Source organism: Anomaloglossus baeobatrachus, chromosome 1, assembly GCF_048569485.1.
Source record: "Anomaloglossus baeobatrachus isolate aAnoBae1 chromosome 1, aAnoBae1.hap1, whole genome shotgun sequence".
Taxonomy (NCBI): Eukaryota; Metazoa; Chordata; class Amphibia; order Anura; family Aromobatidae; genus Anomaloglossus; species Anomaloglossus baeobatrachus.
This window is the reverse complement of record NC_134353.1, coordinates 263332036-263351647: the sequence shown is the minus strand read 5'-3', so window position 1 is coordinate 263351647 and position 19612 is coordinate 263332036. Positions and strand designations below refer to the sequence as shown.

General features: G+C 37.9%; 1 protein-coding gene across 3 annotated transcripts in view; it reads left to right on the top strand.

Moving 5' to 3' along the window:
* EGF (epidermal growth factor) overlaps window positions 1-19612 on the top strand; it is a 298020-nt gene that overhangs the window by 179744 nt on the left and 98664 nt on the right. For all 3 annotated transcript variants that reach the window (XM_075349333.1, XM_075349340.1, XM_075349348.1), the window contains exons 15-16: window positions 9013-9174; window positions 15737-15853. In XM_075349333.1, coding sequence (XP_075205448.1) covers window positions 9013-9174; window positions 15737-15853 — 279 coding nt within the window. The remainder of the gene's footprint in view (window positions 1-9012; window positions 9175-15736; window positions 15854-19612) is intronic.

The following is a 19612-nucleotide window of genomic DNA, read 5'->3' as shown; positions in this document are numbered from 1 at the left end:
TGGATTTAGGAGCGCAGATTTTGCTGGTTTTCTTTTTGGGGGAGCCATGGCAGTTTTCCAGAGGCATTCTGCTAGCAGCAACGTGGAAGCCCCCAATATTTCTGTTGCCAGATGCCAGACGTTAAATGCTATTGGTGGCAAATTGGGGTACATAACATTTTGGAACAGTTCACATGTATCCTGTACACTACGCTGAGCACTTAAATTAGGGTTTCATGCTACATATCTGAAATACATGATTCAGGTGAAACTCACAATGGATCCTTTCACTATAATGAGGCAACAGAGTTACTCTGGACTCTGTTTGGACTCTGTTAATTAGTGTCCTTCTTTTCAAAGCTGCATACAACTGTTGTTGACTGCACTTTTTGTGCACGTCTAAAAAAATGGACACCGCCAGACCACAGGCCATCATTACAGTGAATACAGTGAATAGTCCATTGGGTATTTTGCATGAATTAAGTTTTTCAGAAATTTACACTTAATTCCTGTTATAAACACTCAACATAGAGTGCAGGATAAATGTGAAGAATAAGACCGCACCAATGCTGATACTTTTTTTCGCAGCGAGGGGCCGCATCCAGGTCTCCTCCACCCGCTTACTGCTATACACCTTTTAACCTTGTATATGGAATAAAGAATTACCGGAAAAAAAGTATCAGCATTGGTGCGGTCTTATTCTTCTCCTATGTGGATCGTTGGAACTGGCTGCTCCTATTTGACCTGCACGCTGATCCGGAATCCGTTTTGACAACCGGTGCTGTGTTTTCCCTACCTACCAGTGAGCCCAAGTGTGACAGGTACGCACGTGTAGTGCAGGACTGCGCTTTCCTTTGGATCCATACTATTGCAGGATAAATGTGAGCTGAGCCTAAAGGCCACTTTACATGCAACAACATTGCTAACGAGATGTCATTGGGGTCACGGAATTCGTGACGCACATCCGGCCTCGTTAGCGACGTCATTGCGTGTGAAACGCACAAACGACCATTAACGATAAAATTGCTTAACTTATCGTTGATTGTTGATGCGTCGTTCTAATCCCAATTATCGTTGCTGTTGCAGGACGCTGGTTGTTCGTTGTTCCTGCAGCAGCACACATCGCTACATGTGACACCGCAGGAACAAGGAACATCACCGTACCTGCGGCTGCCGGCAATGAGGAAGGAAGGAGATGGGCGGAATGTTACTCCCGCTCATCTCCGCCCCTCCGCTTCTATGGGCAGCCACTTAGTGACGTCGCTGTGACGCCGCACGAACTGCCCCCCTTAGAAAGGAGCCAGGCAGGTAAGTATGTGTGATCGTTCCTAGCGATGTTGTGCGCCACGGGCAGCGATTTGCTCGTGACGCACAACCGATGGGGGCGGGTTCTTTCACCAATGACATCGCTGTCGCTGTGTGTAAAGTGGCCTTTACTGCGATCCTTGGGAGGCAGAATGAGCAAATCAAGAGCAGTTGAGGAATTGGCTTTATTACTGTTTTTTACATCATTCACTTTGAGGTATAAGTGATTAGGCTGCTTAACTGTTCAGGTCAGTATGAGTACAGCAATACCATATTTATATAGTTTATTTAGATATGGCTCCTTTTTAAAAAAAAATAAAGGTTATCTGCATCACCAAATTTTGAAGACAATATTTTTTTTATTTTTCTACTGAGAGTGATAAGAGGATGTGATTTTTTTGGGGGGGAAGAGCTGGATTTTATATTGGTACCATTTTGGGTCACAATGTCTTTTGCTCGCTTTCTATTCATATTTTTTTCATTTTTTGCTCTTTATTTTGTGATTTTTTTTTTAAAAAAACATTTAACAATTTTTTTTACCTGTTTTTAAAACTTTTTTTAATTAGTCCCTTTATGGGACTTTAACTTTTATTGCTCTGATTGCTGGTATAATCTATAGCAATGCACCAGTATTGTCACTTTTACACTGACAGAAGCGTCTCAGAGCAAGCTCCTGGCCTAATCTAAGAGGCTAGCCGTAGCTGGATGACCCTGAGGTTGTTATGATAGCAATGATGGGGCCCCTCTGATCACATCACGGGGGTCCCAATCGCTTGGAAAAGGGAGCGCACTCCCTTTCCCAACCACTAAATGTTTCGAACGTTATTGATGCTTTCCCAGCCCCTAAATGTTGCTATCGTTCCTAGCTATGAGAGCCAAGTCTCAGCTGTCACATAAACCGAACTACCTCCTGTGCCCTCATGATTGTCATGATATACCCCATACATGATCGGTCGGGAACCCTTTCCCAACCATGATGTACAGGGTACATCACATGTCGTGAATGGGTTAACTATGCACTTATCTGTGACCCTGCTGCCCTTGTGGTTGGAACTTTTAGTTTTTGAACCAGCAAGTAATAGGTGTGGCTGCTACAAACAACTCATCTAACACTTAAATCACAAGACAGACAATACCCCAAACAAATAAAACAATTACACAGTTATCACAAACTATGATAATGTGTTTAACTATGTATTTTTCTGCAGCCCAGCACTTAATGCAGCCCTTGTCCGCTCAGCAGCCCAAGCTTGGTGAGGCTGGAAGTTGTAATTTTCAAACCGGAAGGTAGTTACAAGGAGTTGCTCAAATTTCTTTGCAACTTTTGACGTTGTCACACCAGTTTTTCCCAACTCGTCTTATCTATGGCGTTATTTTGCTCACAGTCTTACTTTAATCCCTAAGTGGAGTAAGCTTTTTGGCATAGTGAATGGACGCATGCTTCTGGTTAAGTACTCCTGATTCATTTAGAGGCGTCTGATTCCACCACACCGCCTCATCGAGACCGCCTCATCCATCTATCTATCTATAATATATTTATATGCATATATTCAGTAAAAAATGTATTACAAAACACTCGAGGCTAAATTGCAGAACCACATCCTGCTGAGAACATTATCGTGCCTTCTGAATGTGAATAATCCACCAAATGACAGTATTCTTTAGTAGATTTCTCAGCCTGGACAGATAACTGTGACGAAGTCTCGGGTTTCTACATTCCAGACTGCTGTCCTCAACTTGAGGCTGTTGTCCTATTACTAACAGTGGAATTACAAAAAGACTCTCACAACAGCTGGAGGGAAGGATGGGATGGCAGAAGTCCCAGTAATCCTTATTGTCATCATGTCATTCATGTTCCCTATTTAAGTAGTAACTAGAGGCAAGAGTGATAACAAAGACAGGAGGCATTATAACCACTGGCCACAAACTTTTTGAGACTATTTGGAAAACATGCTGACCCCATAAACATGACACATGACAACACAATTATGTCAGGAGGGTCATGTCATGACACCATGTTGTCTTAAATAGTTATGTTATCTAATGGAAGAACTACATTGCTCATAAATATGACAACACTGACAAACCAGAGTACTGAATTACTAAATACACCCACCGGTCCAGGTCTATTTTCATATTATAGAGTCAGTATCAGGACACTGTGTTCAAAGCTATTGTAAGCCATTATGATATATGATCTGAGCAATCAACAAGTCCTCATTGTGCTTTTTTATGACATATTTCAGAGGCCACTGGCAAATCACTCCGTTCTTCTTTCTTACCAAAGCAATATATTGAATTTAAAAAGTAGCCATATCCTATCAGCATATCACAAACTGTGTAGAAATGATAGTGAAGGCATCATATAAAATATATCAGATTCACAGCATTCAGGCTATCGTAAAAGTGTCCAATATTGTATGGATTTCTGAAAGATATTACAGAACAGTAGTGAAATTTTCAGATCTTAAAGCCAGTGTACAGTATGCAGAATATACAGTGCCTTGAAAAAGTTTCATACCCCATGAATGTTTCCACATTTTTTCATGTCATATCCACAAGCAACCACATTTCATTGGGATTTTATATAATATACCAACACAAAGTAGCAAATATTTGTGAAGTATAAAGGAAATTATACATGATTTTTTAAATATAATTCTGAAAATTGGGATGTGCATTTGTATTCATTCCCCTGTAGTCTAATACCCCTAAATAATATACTGAGTAACTAGTTGTCTCTAGAAGTCATCTAATTAGTAAATTGAGTCCTCCTGTATGTAATTAATTCTTAGTATAACTACAAATTTGTTTGGGAACATTAAGGATTAAAAAACAGCATCATGAAAATCAAGGAACACACCAGATAGGTCAGGGATAAAGTTGTGGAGAAGAACAAAGCAGGGTTAATTTATTAAAAAAAAAAAGCTCAAACTGATCATCTTACAGGGCCCTGTTCAATCCATCATCCAAAAATGGAAGGAGTATGGCACAACTGCAAACCTACCAAGACATGGCTGTCCAACTGATATCCCAAGCAAGGATAGCTCTAATTAGAGAAGCAGCCAAATAGTGAATTGTTACACTGGAGAGATTCACAGCTTGGTGGGAGAATCTGTCTACAGGACATTTAATAGTCGCATGCTCCACAAATGTGGCCTTTATGGAAGAGTGGCAAAAAGAGCTCTTATTGAAAAGAAACCATAAGACGTCCCATTTGCAGTTTTCAAAAGAACTAAAGAGGGGACACAACTAGCAAGTGGAAGAAGGTGCTCTCGTCAAATGGTACCAATATGTAACATTCTGGGCTAAATGCAAAATGATATGTTTGGTGGAAAACTAACACTGCACATCACCCTGAAAACACTATTCCCATCATCAAACATGGTGATGGAAGCATCATGCTTTTGGTATGCTTTTTTTTCAACAACAAGAAAGGTAGAGTTGATGCACCAAATTCACGGTCATTCTAGAAAAAAAACTTGTTAGAGAGTGCAAAAGACTTGAGACTGGGCCGTAGGTTCACTTTCCAGCAGGACAATGACCCTAAACATATTGCCAGAGCTACAATAGAATGGTTTAGATCAAAGCATATTCATGTGTGTGAATGGCCCAGTAAGATTCTAGACCTAAAAGCCATTGAGAAAGGGTGGTAGGACTTGAAAATGGCTGTTCACAGATGCTCTCCATCCAATCTCATGGTCTCACTGAGCTAGAGCTATTTTCCAAAAAAGAATGGGAAAAACTTTCAGCCTCTACATTAGCAAACCATGTATCATTTCCGTTACACTTCACAAACACTTGTTACTCAGTGTAGGTATAGCACATAAAATAAAAATAAAATACAGTGCTGTGCAAATTATTTGGAACAAAGCATTTTTTAAGTAAAATTGTAAGTTGGTTACCAGTCAGTGATTCAAACCAGTTTTAACTGCTTTGAACAGGTGTGAGTGTACAACCTTGAGTAACAAAATGTGGTTTGACTGGTTTTAGTCAGAAAATAACAGCTAGCTGCCCCCTCAGCTTCAGTTGAGAGCTTGTTTCTGTAACGAGTGGTTTAGTGTAGTTTCTCTCAGTGTAATTTGTGCCTGTAAAAATGGATGTTATTCCACGGAAGAGGTCTAGAATTATTACTCTTAATGAACATACAAGTCTGACTGTAAGAGAAATCGCTTCCACCGTTGGTATTGGAAAATCTACCGTTTAAAGAATAATTCGCACACACAATGAAACTGGATCGTTTACTCCAAAACGAAAAGGGAAATGTGGAAGAAAAAGGAAAACGACACCAAGAACTGATAAAACACTTATCAGAAATAGTAAAATTAATGCAAGAAAAACAAGTAAAGACCTCCAAAGAGACTTGTTCGCTGCAGGTATTGATATTAGTGATACGGTTCAGGCTTCTGGAAGTTGGTCGGAGGGCAACAAAGCCAGTAAAGAAACAACTTCTGCCATCTATCTATCCATCCATCCATCATGTATAAAAATTATCATGTGATCAAAATACTCATTTGCCTAATAATTCTGCACACAGTGTATGATTTTTAGATGATAACTGTTTCGAAACTAAGAGTTTGCATAAATATACATGTGTTGTCCAATCCTTTCTCCAAAACAAATTATCTTGAGATGCATGAGATGCTCCCATATTTTGGGAGGACATATATTTTTCCTACTTTTATAACATTAAAGTCAATAGAGTCTTGACTATAGTCTTTGGTCTACATACTTCTATACTGTATGTGCTGTAATAATAAGGCACCAAAAATCTTGGGGACTGTTCTAGCCATAAAATGCTTTGAGGTCAATGGGTTATTAGATGTACAAATATTTGTTGTCCGGTCGCTTATGATTGCATATAAAATTATAAAGATTCATATGTCTAAGGAGTCCTTTACCCAGTGTTTTAAACTGCAGGAAAAAAAGTATTTAGAAAACCTCAGTTTTCAATGAAATATTTTTAAAAGTTTTTTTCTATTTTTTTATAACATTTTTAAAAGATGTGTGGTGTATTTTACATTACAAATCATGTAATAGTGAAACGTACCAAAAATTTCATACCAGAGCCTGTTGCAATTTTGAAAAAAGGCTTTAACCCCTTCATGATCTTACCATTTTCCATTTCTTTTGTTTTTGATTTTCCTCCCCTTCTTCCAAGAGCTATAACTTTTTTATTTTTCCATCAATATAGCCATATGAGGGCTTGTTTTTTTTTTTAAACGATCATCCAATCGCTTGTGCTATAAAGAACGGTACATCAGCACGTAGCTGGCATTCATAGGAGGATCATATTGACCGACACAGAGGTTACACCATGGGCACGCCGATGAGAGCGGTGAATAATGCAATCCCCACTGGCACATGTTAAGTCCTGCTGTTTACAGAGGTTTACAGCGGGATTTAACTTTTTGTGAAGGAGTTAAAAGTAACTTGGTAACTAAAAAATATTTTTTTCAACAATTGAAAAAATAATTAATGTTTCATTGTGTTTTAGATATTACTTTATTTTAATGGAATTAAATAAGAAAAAATATTTTACATTTTTTGATAGTTGTAAACACAAATAGTAAACACTAGGGGGAAAAGCTACTGACATTTGTAGCTAGTACATCTAGTGTACTGCTAGCTCGCATTATGACTGCAGAAAATGAGAGAAGGATCTTCTCAAATGTGTCTGATGTCACGTCTTTCCCCCCCTTCTGGCCATTTTCAAAAGGATAAAGGAGGAGGAAGTTTAGCATCACAGTGTGGAACCATTTTGTTGATAACTGCTAAGTGATACAAACACGTAGACAGTGACTTCGAGGATGGCTTGTAGGGCCGATACTTGCTCTCCTGCTAAAACGAAAACTGAAATAGTGCCCCTTGTCACAGAGCAAGATTCCTGCAGTGAATAAACAATTCCAACCTTGCATTTTGGGGTTCAATTTAATTTTTGGGATAGCTCATCAATATCAAATTGGTGGAGGTGCAACACCAAGTACCTTACTCCTCAACTGCTCTTGGTGCTTGAGGCAGCCTGAAGTGATCATTTGCTGAGCAAGAACTACACAGCTTCTTCAACTGTATGTTGGTTGTAGTAGGGTATCTGAAGTACCTTGCACACGACCATTATAGTTGATGGAGCTGTGTAGTTCCACTCTGCAACCACTGTTTGCAGCAACAAAAATACCTAATCAGTGAGTGTGCCAGATGTTACACCTCATTGATCTTAATATTAATGACCTATCCTAATGGTAAGAAATCAAAATAAAGTCCTGGACAACTTATTTAATTAAATAGGTGCATCTTATAGGTGTCATGTGCTTCTGCCAGAGATGTACTCTAGTTGTGCACTGAAGTACACTTCTTGAGGAAGTTATGCCACCAGAGTAACGTGGCATAACTTTTCATGCATAGCTACACCCTATCCTACTTATGCTCTGTCCATTTTGGCATAGCTGACCGGGACTCATGTGAAACCACCAAAAGTCTACTTTTTCCTCTTAGCTAAGTACACTGGTTTCTGGCTGTTGTTGGGTTCTAAAGCTCAGATCATGATTTCAAAAGACTGCAGTACTGATCACAACCACTCTGCAGTGTATGGAGCTATGGTGTTTGGCTCTATAAACTGTCACCTTCCAGCCACCATGGTTGGTAAAGATATCAGCACAGTCACACAATGATGTCTGGTGCTAGTTGTTATCATAGCGGACCGGACATTTACCACCTATTTATGTTTTTTCAAAGTCCATCTAAATAAATGATATTCACATTTTGAGTTTTCTGTATACATTTCCTGTTAAACTACAACCTGTCAACTGATGCTGATAAGCTCATGATGGAAGAACCCGTTTCCATTCATAAAATGGTATCGGAGTGCTGAAGTATGACAGCAGACTGCAGGCTCTTTTTCACTTCATAAAGACTTTATCACATGGAGCTATGGAAAAACTGCTAATGCCCCTGTAACAACAGCAGGTATCCAGGGATTAAGGTAATCTCCTCCCAAAAATGGGCTTATTTACAGGGTGCACTCAGGTAGATCATTTATAGGAGTTTTGTTTTATGAGCTTATCATGTCATTACCATGTGGGTCTTCCGCACGTTCTCCCTAAATAGACAATAAAGCACATGTGAGTCATTGTTTTTCTACGCGCTCATAACTACATTGCAGTCATAATCTTTTATAGTGTTAGGAGGATGGAATTAGAAGATCCACTTTGTTTTGATACCCTTCATGGATTGAATTGTATTTCTGGCTGCTGCATAAAGAATGGAAAAGGGGAAGAGAACCGCTTTAGATGCCTTGATGTAGCATAATGGAAGCTTTAGTGTGCTGAGTATCTAATCTGAGAATACTTGTGAAGTGTCCAGATATCCTGGCTTGGCACCCACTGTGTTGGAGGCAGTGTCCTCGTTCATCTTCTTTAAAGGCCTAGGACTTAAGCCCTGGCTCATGTTCAAAGTGAAATGCATTAGCTTGTTAGAAGTGTAACACTTTTATTCAGCCTTCAGTTTAAACTTAGTGTCTGCCTATAACAAAACATGCACTAAATTATGGGACAGTCCACCAGGCACCTGGCTATAATAAAACATAATTCTACTTCTAGCTGTCTATATTTATCTACTGATCCTATTATACTCATAATGCCCCTTATAATACTAGTAATAATAAGAAAGCTGTGTGATATAATGAATGTGTAATTAGTTTAAGATGAAGTTTGACGGTTTTCTGTGTTACAGCCATTACTGACAACATACCCGAACTTAGAAAAGACATAACTGTAGGCAACGAGACAGCGTACGACGAGTCCTTTCTTCATGGCCCACTAACTACCATCTTTTATGAGACCATTGTTAATTCTTATGGCAGTAATGAGCTGGTTGCTGAAATATTGGTGTCAGGTAAGATAAATCCTACTCAAGAGTCATATATACATGTTATGCTCCTTTTTCTACTTGTGTTTTCCTAAGAATATGGTTGCATTTTTCAAGATTTTGGTTGGAACTTTTTTTTATTTAGTAATGTTATCAGCAATGTCCTTATCATGTTGCAAATTGGATTTATGATTATTTTCGCCAGTTGAGCAACAATTCATTATCATCATATTTTCTTCTATAGTCTCTATCTCTATCTAAGTTTCTAATCTTAAATGCAAACCTCTATCATATATATCTATTGTCTATCTATCTGAAAAAAATAACAGTCAGCACTCTAGAAACAAATTAGGAAAAAGTGGACTTTTCTAATGTGCTGTTCCGATTTTCTATCTATCTATCTATCTCTCTATCTATTTATTGTTATATTCCATTATCGATCTCATCTATCTACCATCTATTTATTTATTAATTCATCATCTTTCTATCTCTTATCTATCTATTATCTATCGATTAGCTATCTTTCCTGGTTTCGTTCCTCGTTTGTGGCCTGCTGTATCCTGAAAGTAACCGCTCGGCCTCACATATCTATCTATCTATCTATCTATCTAACTATCTATCTCTCTATCTATCCCTCTATGTATTTTTTGTCTATCTCTTCTATCTCTAATCCTTCTATTATCTATCTGTCAATTTACCTCTACCTAAGTGTGCAATGGACCAATAACTGCAGGGTTTTCTTTCTTTCTTTCTTTCTTTCTTTCTTTCTTTCTTTCTTTCTTTCTTTCTTTCTTTTTCCTTTTTTTCCTATTTATTTCTTTCATTCTGTCCTTCTTTCTTTATCTATCTATCTATCTATCTATCTATCAATATATCTCTACCTAAGTGTGCAATGGACCAATAACTGCAGGCTTATGCTTTGTGTGCACAGCGTTTTTTTGACGCTGCGGTTTTGTGTGTTTTTTGGGGCTAAAAACGCACAAAAACGCATAAAAACGCACCCGTGGCAAAAAACGCACCGGCAAAAACACATGCGTTTTTACCGCGTTTTGGTATGTTTTGGGCATGTATTTCGCGGCGTTTTTTATCTCTGCGTTTTTCCAATGCATTGCATGAGGGGAAACCGCAGAAAAACGCAGGAAAGAATTGACATGTCTATTTTTTTAAGCTCAAACATGCAGCTTAAAAAAAAAGTTGTGTGCGGGCAGCAAAAATGAAAACTCAGACTTTCCTGGGGAAGCAAAGTCATACAGTTATTAGCCGAAAACTGCGCAAAAACGCTGCGAAAAACACACTTTTTGCACATAGCCTTACATTTCTTTCTTTCTTTCTTTCTTTCTTTTCTCTATATATCGAGAATCTATCTATCTATTTATATATCTATTTTTCAGTCAAGCTAAGTGTGCAATGGACCAATTATTGCAGGCTTATTTTTATGTTTTCTTTCTTTCTTTCTTTCTCTGTATATCTAGTGTTTATCTATCTATCTATCTATCTATCTATTGATCCATCTATCAATCTAGGCCTCATATATCTTTTTATTTCATATCTATCTATCTATCTATCTATCTATCTACCATCTATCTATCAATTTATAAACCCAATTGTGCAATGGACCAATAACGGCAGGCTTATTTGTATTGTTTCTTTCTTTCTTTTTCTCCTCTTTCTTTCCTATTTTTTTTTCTTTCATTCTGTCCTTCTTTCTTTCCTTTCTTTCTTTTTTCTTTCCCTGTATATTTAGTATTTATCTATCTATCTATTAATCCAGCTATCTATCAATTTAGGCCTCGTATATGTTTTTATTTCATATCTATCTATCTATCTAGCTGTCTATCTAGCTATCTACCATCTATCTATCAATTATCTATCTATCCCTCTATCTATCTATTATCTATCTTTTTGTCTATCTCTTCTCTCTCTAATCCATCTATTATCTATCTGTCGATTTACCTCTACCTAAGTGTGCAATGGACCAATAACTGCAGGGTTTTCTTCCTTTCTTTCTTTCTTTCTTTCTTTCTTTCTTTCTTTCTTTCTTTCTTTCCCTTTTTTTCCTATTTTTTTCTTTCATTCTGTCCTTCTGTCTTTCTCTATATATCTAGAATCTATCTATCTATCTATATCAATTTATCTCTACCTAAGTGTGCAATGGACCAATAACTGCAGGCTTATGCTTTGTGCGCACACAGCGTTTTTTTGACGCTGCGGTTTTGTGTTTTTTTGGATGGTAAAAATGCACAAAAACGCATAAAACCGCACCCGTGGCAAAAAACGCACCGGTAAAAACGCATGCATACCGCGTTTTAGTGCGATTTTGCCTGTGTTTTGCTGCGTTTTTTATCTCTGCGTTTTTCCAATGCATTGAATGGGGGGGAAATGCAGAAAAATGCAGGAAAGAATTTACATGTCCAGTTGTCTGCGGACAGCAAAAATTAAAACTCATAGACTTTCCTGGGGAAGAAAAGTCATACAGTTTTGAGCCGAAAAACGCGCAAAAACGCTGCGAAAAACACACTGTGTGCACATAGCCTTACATTTCTTTCTTTCTTTCTTTCTTTCTTTCTCTATATATCGAGAATCTAATCTATCTATCTATCTATCTATCTATTTATCTATCTATTTTTCAGTCAACCTAAGTGTGCAATGGACCAATTATTGCAGGCATATTTTTATTCTTTCTTTCTTCCTATATTGAGTGTCTATCTATCTATCTATTGATCCATCTATCAATCTAGGCCTCATATATATTTTTATTTCATATCTATCTATCTATCTATTTCTCTATAAATTTACATAAACCCAATTGTGCAATGGACCAATAACTGCAGGCTTATTTGTATTGTTTCTTTCTTTGTTCCCCTTTCTTTCCAATTTTTTTTTTCTTTCATTCTGTCCTTCTTTCTTTCCTTTCTTTCTTTTTTCTTTCTCTGTATATCTAGTGTTTATGTATCTATCTATTGATCCAGCTATCTATCAATCTAGGCCTCGGATATCTTTTTATTTCATATCTATCGATCAATCTATCTATCTATCTATCTAGCTATCTACCATGTATCTATCAATTTACATCAACCCAATTGTGCAATGGACCAATAACTGCAGTCTTATTTGTATTGTTTCTTTCTTTCTTTCTTTTTTTTCCCTTTCTTTCCTTTTTTTTCTTTCATTCTGTCCTTCTTTCTTTCTTTCTTTCTTTCTTTTTATCTTTCTCTCTTTCTTTTTCTATATATCTAGAATCTACTATTTTTCAGTCGATTTATCTCTACCTAAGTGTGCAATGGATCAATTACTGCAGGCTTATTTTTATTTTTGCTTTCTTGCTTTCTTTCTTTCTTTTTTTCTTTTTATTTTTCTCTTTCTTTCTTTTTCTCTTTCCAGTTTTTATTTTTCTATTTGTTACTTTCTTTACTTTTCTCTTTCTTTCTTTTTTTTTTCTTTTTCTCTTTCTTTCTATATTTCTTTCTTTTAGACTTTTTCTTTCTTTTCTTTCATTCATTCTTTCTTTCTCTGTATATCTAGTATCTATCTATCGATTCATCTACCTATCAATCTAGGTCTCATATATCTTTTTATTTGATATCTATCTATCTATCAATCTATCTAGGTCTCATATATCTTTTTATTTAGTGTCTATCCGTCTGTCTATCTATCTTTCTCTGTCTACCTATCTATTTATCTGTCTGGCTATCTAACTATTCACGTATGACTTATCTGTATTAGGATCATATATAAGAAATTATGGCGATTGCAGATGTCATAACGCAGAACATAGACACTTTATACATTACCTCTCATGTTTTGTGGCCTTAAATTATTTTTAATTTAATGTACCATAATTTAACTGTACATTTAATAACATGAGTATGGATTCTTAATCTGTTTAATATTTCACAGATTTGGATAATTTTCCTGCATTTTGCTTTTATTTAATGAGAATGTATAATGTATAATTCTGTGAAATAATTTATAACAAGACATGATCTAATGGCCCCAAAAAGAAATGTTATGGTTGTAATGGAAATAAAAATAAAGCACCTGAATTGTAAATATCCTGTATGATAATCTAAGTTTTACGGGAGTTAATGAAATTCTCATTTACAAGCTAAAACACTCTCATTGTTTAATTTGCAATCATGGCTAGTTATATAGAAAATGGAGGGTCTTTTCTCGCAATATAATAATTCTGCTGAATAGAAGTTATTTTCTAAAAACTGTTTGCACTTTTCTGATTGCGAACATTACATTACTGGTGGTCTGATGACTCAAAGTCATCATCACAATTTATCATATTACATTTTATTATACAACAAAAGAAGGGAATATTTTTATTCATGCTTGAGAAAAACTTTACACAAGAAGAAAAAACCTTGAGGCCATCCATGATCCTATGTGATGTCAATGTTGTGTTGCTTTTTTTTTTTCTTTCTGCAGTTTTTCTATTTTGGAAATCTGCATGAAAGGCCACATTCACACGCTCAGTATTTGGTGAGTTTTTTACCTCAGTATTTGTAAGCCAAAACCATGAGTGGTAAAAATTGCAGAAATGGTGCCATATTCCACTCCTAATTTTGGCTTCTAAATACTGAGGTAAAAAACTCTCCAAATACTCAATGTGTGCACGTGACCTTACTACTTACTACTTACTTATATCTCTTGAGTTTTAAGGCCACGTGCACACGTTGAGAGTATTTGATGAGAGATTTTTTTACCTCAGAATTTGTAAGCCAAAACCAGAAGTGGAACAATCAGAGAAAAGGTATAATAGAAACACGTCACCACTTCTGCATTTTTTACCCACTTCTGGTTTTAGCTTACAAATACTGAGGTAAAAAATGCTCCAAATACTCAATATCTGCCTTACTAAACGGGTTTTCTTGAGTTTTAATGCCAGGTGCACACTTTGAATATTTGGAGATTTTTTTACCTCAGTATCTGTAAGCCAAAACCAGGAAGTGGATAATAAATGGAGAAGTGGTGCCGTGTTTCTGTTATACGTTATCTCTTATTGTTCCATTCCTGGTTTTGGCTACAAATACTAAGGTAAAAAACTCACCAAATACTCTCAACGTGTGCACGTGGCCTTACAACTCAAGAAATACAAGTTTAGTAAGGTCACATGCACACATTGACTATTTGAAGAGTTTTTTACCTCAGTATTTGTAGCCAAAACCAGGAGTGGAACAAGCAGAGGAAAAGTATAATAAAAACACGTAACCACTTCAGTATTTATCACCCACTGCTGGTTTTGTCTTGCAAATACTAAGGTAAATAACTCACCAAATACTCATTGTGTGCACGTGGCCTAAAAGTTCATGCAAAGTGGATGACTTTACTGAAAAGACATGCCTACTGTGTATTTATACATGCTATTAAACTGTGCAGAAAAATGCATGAATTCCAGGTTCTGCAGTAAAAAAAATGAATAAAAACAGTGTCAAATCTGCACCAACAACTCATTAAAATAAATGCAGCAAAAGTACAATAATCAGAGCAGATCTACATTGCATATTTTGGTGCAGACACCTGCAGAAAAATGTGTAATGTCTAAATATTATTTATTTTACACTTCTTGGGAACAATCCCAAAACTGCATAACCGATAACATCTATAAATCATATTCAGTGGGAATGGCCATGCCTTAAACCTATACATTAACCCATTCTTAATATATTGTTGCACTTAATATTTTACTATATTTAATATGTGTGTACTCAGCCATCACCAGTACATGTGAGAAATATAAATATAAATGGAATTATGTATTTTCCATACACATTGGATATCTTCATGTAGCTTTATATATAATATATATATATATATATATATATATATTTGTATATATATATATATATATACACACACACACATTTCTAAACATACACATGCCTCTATCATTAAAAAGAAAATTAAAAAACATATGTACACACAAACAATGTGTGCGTGTGTGTACAATATGTATATAAATATATATGTATGTATACATATATACTGTACGATGATGATCATATATATATATATATATATATGGACAGAAATAAAATAGGTTCAGCTCATCATCGTACAATATATATATGTATATGTATACACATATATATATATATTTATATACACATATATTTTACACACACATTGTGCGTGTACATATATATAAATTATTTTTATATATATATATATATATATATATATATATATATATATATATATATATATTAGCGATAGCAGCAGCCCCTGACAGGCCTTCTAATGAACCTGTATTTTACACAGAATGCCTTTCTTTTCTTAGTTATTAATAACATTGATGAGTTGCTCATTTACACATGTAGAAACTGTAGTGAATCTGTGTTATCTTATTTGCGGCGTAGACCTGAGCTAGGGATTCACATTGTTAATCTAGCCAAATCTTCCCTTGTTGGAAACTATAGACAGCTATACACCCTAATAACTAGTTGCCATGATTGTATTTTAAGAATAATCCATATTGACCTGAAAAAGTGATTTTAAAAGGTCACATAGTAAGTGCACCTGTTCCTTGAGTAATTCTTTCTTTGGCAGATTTGTAAGCCTGTAAACTTTGTTCTCTGAACAGATGAGCGTTTCTGTGTGCACAGTCAGTGCGATATCAATGCACGCTGTGTGCCATCAGAAGATGGACCAAGATGCCAGTGCTTGGAAGGCTATACTGGGAATGGCAGGACCTGTAATGGTAATGACATTTGTCAAATCCTTCTTTATGACTTTCTCTTTAATAGTAGGTGACATAAAGGTATGTTGAGCACTTTGTCACCGCTAAGCTATAAACTTACCATCATAAATACAGAGCGCATCACCAAATTACTATTATATTAAGTGTCTTGGCCCTGGAAATCCGTGGGAATGAACAAGTTGACACGGAGGCAATATATAAAAGATTTCTTTCATCCGAACCAACATTTTATCATTTTTCCTATCTCAGCCAACTTGACTTTTCAAGAATTTTGCTCATGTGAGCCAACTTTGCTTAAACTGTTCTCAAAATAAATGATTGCTGTATTTTTGTAATCACAGTTTTGTAAATGTTACGCCAAATAAAATAAATTAAACCTGATGTGATGATGGTAGAAATTTTCTTTACATCTTTCTATATCGTCAACATGCAAATAAAATAAAAAAATAATTCTCCAGTATTTTTTAAACTGTTTATAACAATTAAACAAATATACAAAAAAATGATGGCGATAATGACGAGGAAAAGAAAAGGGTCTGGGATATAGAGGATGACAGTGAACAGTCAGGAACAGTCTTATGGCTTATTTCGATTTCTGATTTTTGTGTAAGAGTGATAGCCATGGTGTTTATGGACTGTCAGAAAGGAAAAGGTGGTGAAACTTTTTTTTTTTACACACACGAGAAAAATGGATCCACCTGCGTCTGTTAGCCCCAAGTGTCTGCTGTTTAAATCAGCAGACATGTATGGGGATCACCGCCGGCTCACCACAGCAGCCGGCGGTGATTACCGCTACACGACCAAGCATGTACCAGTACGTCCTTGGTCGTAAAAGGGTTAAAGTCATTTGTAAAGTTACTGGATAGGCTCAATCTCACCCTGTCCTTAGATAATTGGTTAAAAAAATAGTTGAGCGTAGTTGCCATTTTGTGCGAACTATAACTTTCTACATAATGACATCTCAATTCTTGGGGGTAACATACAATGTAAATAAATGTATATTTTGATAAATCTGACTGGCTTTAATATGCAAATATTAGGCCATAACAGTGCACCAAAGCATAGGCCATGGCAAGTGTGCACTGAAGCATCCTCACTTGCATATTAAATAAATGTGGATTTTTCAGCAAATGTTAAGTTAAGCTGTATACACCTGATTTTTGTGTGGGCTATGTTCCCTATTAGGGTGGAAACACATCTATGCGAGTAAAATCGGTCCGACTGGGCTGAAAAAAACTCAGCTGATTTTAGTTCACGTTAGGTCCGAGTGCAACGCAAGTGCGATGCTTTTTCTGAATAAATTAATGATTTTACTAGCGTGTGTAATGCGTGTGTAATGCGTATTTTTTACCATGTCATCTGCCATTCAGCGCTGCTACATGGCCGCTGACAGCAGACACAGACAGCCATGCAGCAGAGCTTAATGGCAGATGACAGCAGACACAGACAGAGCCGCACAATCAGAATGAACTCGGGTGAACTTCACCCGACTTCATTGTCATGCTGCGGCTCTGTCTGTGTCGCGTCCTGATTAGCGGTCACCCGTGAAGGACTCACCGGTGACCGCTAATCTCCTGAGTGACTGAAGTTAGCAGCCCTCTCTCATATACTCACCGATCCCCGATCCCCGGTGCGGCGCTGCACGGCGTTTACACTGCTGCGGCGGCTTTTACTATTTTGAAAAAGTCAGCCGCTCATTAAACAATCTCGTATTCCCTGCTTTCCCCGCCCACAGGTGCCTATGATTGGTTGCAGTGAGACACGCCTCCATGCTGAGTGACAGGTGTCTCACTGCAACCAATCACAGCAGCCGGTGGGCGGGTTTATACTGTGCAGTGAAATAAATAAATAAATAATTTAAAAAAATGGCGTGCGGTCCCCCCCAATTTTAATACCAGCCAGATAAAGCCATACGGCTGAAGGCTGGTATTCTCAGGATGGGGAGCTCCACGTTATGGGGAGCCCCCCAGCCTAACAATATCAAGCAGCAGCCGCCCAGAATTGCCGCATACATTAGATGCGACAGTTCTGGGACTGTACCCGGCTCTTCCCGATTTACCCTGGTGCGTTGGCAAATCGGGGTAATAAGGAGTTAATGGCAGCCCATAGCTGCCACTAAATCCTAGATTAATCATGTCAGGCGTCTATGAGACACCCTCCATGATTAATCTGTAAGTTACAGTAAATAAACACACACACACATGAAAAAATAATTTATTAGAAATAAAAAACACAAACAAATTCCCTCATTACCAATTTAATAAGCCCCAAAAAGCCCTCCATGTCCGGCGTAATCCACGGACCTCCAGCGTCGCTTCCAGCATGAAGGTGACAGGAGCTGCAGCAGACACCGCCGCTCCTGTCACCTCCACGCAGCAACTGAGGTGAGTAGCGCGATCAGCTGAGCTGCCACTGAGGTTACCCGGTGGCTGCCACTGGATCCAGCGGTGGCCGCGATTAACCTCAGTGACACCTCAGCAGATCGCGCTACTCACCTCAGTTGCTGCGTGGAGGTGATAGGAGCGGCGGTGTCTGCTGCAGCTCCGGTCACCTCCATGCAGCAAAGCTGGAAGCGACGCTGGAGGTCCGTGGATTACGCCGGACATGGAGGGCTTTTTGGGGCTTATTAAATTGGTAATGAGGGAATTTGTTTGTGTTTTTTATTTCTAATAAATTATTTCTTCAGGTGTGTGTGTGTTTATTTACTGTAATTTACAGATTAATCATGGAAGGTATCTCGGGGAGACGCCTGACATGATTAATCTAGGATTTAGTGGCAGCTATGGGCTGCCATTAACTCCTTATTACCCCGATTGCCAACGCACCAGGGCAAATCGGGAAGAGCCGGGTACAGTCCCAGAACTTTCACATCTAATGTATGCGGCAATTCTGGGCGGCTGCTGACTGATATTGTTAGGCTGGGGGGCTCCCCATAACGTGGAGCTCCCCATCTTGAGAATACCAGCCTTCAGCCGTATGGCTGTATCTGGCTGGTATTAAAATTGGGGGGGACCGCACGCCGTTTTTTTTAATTATTTAATCATTTATTTCACTGCACAGTATACACCCGCCCACCGGCTGCTTTGATTGGGTGCAGTGAGACACCTGTCACTCAGCATGGAGGCGTGTCTCACTGCAACCAATCATAGGCGCCTGTGGGTGGGGAAAGCATGGAATACGAGATTGTTTAATGAGCGGCCGGCTTTTTCACAATAGTAAAAGCCGCCGCAGCAATGAAAAAGCCGTGCAGCGCCGCGCCGGGGATCGGGGAACGGTGAGTATGAGAGAGGAGGGGAAAATGACCGACAGACTGTGAGAGAGGGACAGAGATAGTGACGGACCGACAGAGAGAGAATAGAGACCGAGAGGGAGAGACCGACTTGACCATTGAGGAAGGATTCTCCAGTCGTGCTGTATGTGTGTTACCCACCAATACCATCTGTAAATAATACACGAACTGCATGTGACTTGGTTTAAAATTGGCCACAGCAGCCTTTATTACCTATTATTTACATACTAACACAAGGGGGCGCCGTCCAACGGGCGACCCCAACAAATAACAATAGGTAACACAGTAACCAATACAGTAAATATACAACCCTGAGTAGGCCCAGTCCAGGAACCACTTCTCACCCCAGTATCCCTGGCCGCAACACACCGACCCAGAGATGAGGTATTAATCACCTACGGATTAACCCTCCAACTTAGCAGAACCCCGTGCCTGCAACATCCCGGAACCTGGAGCCACCATACCAAGAT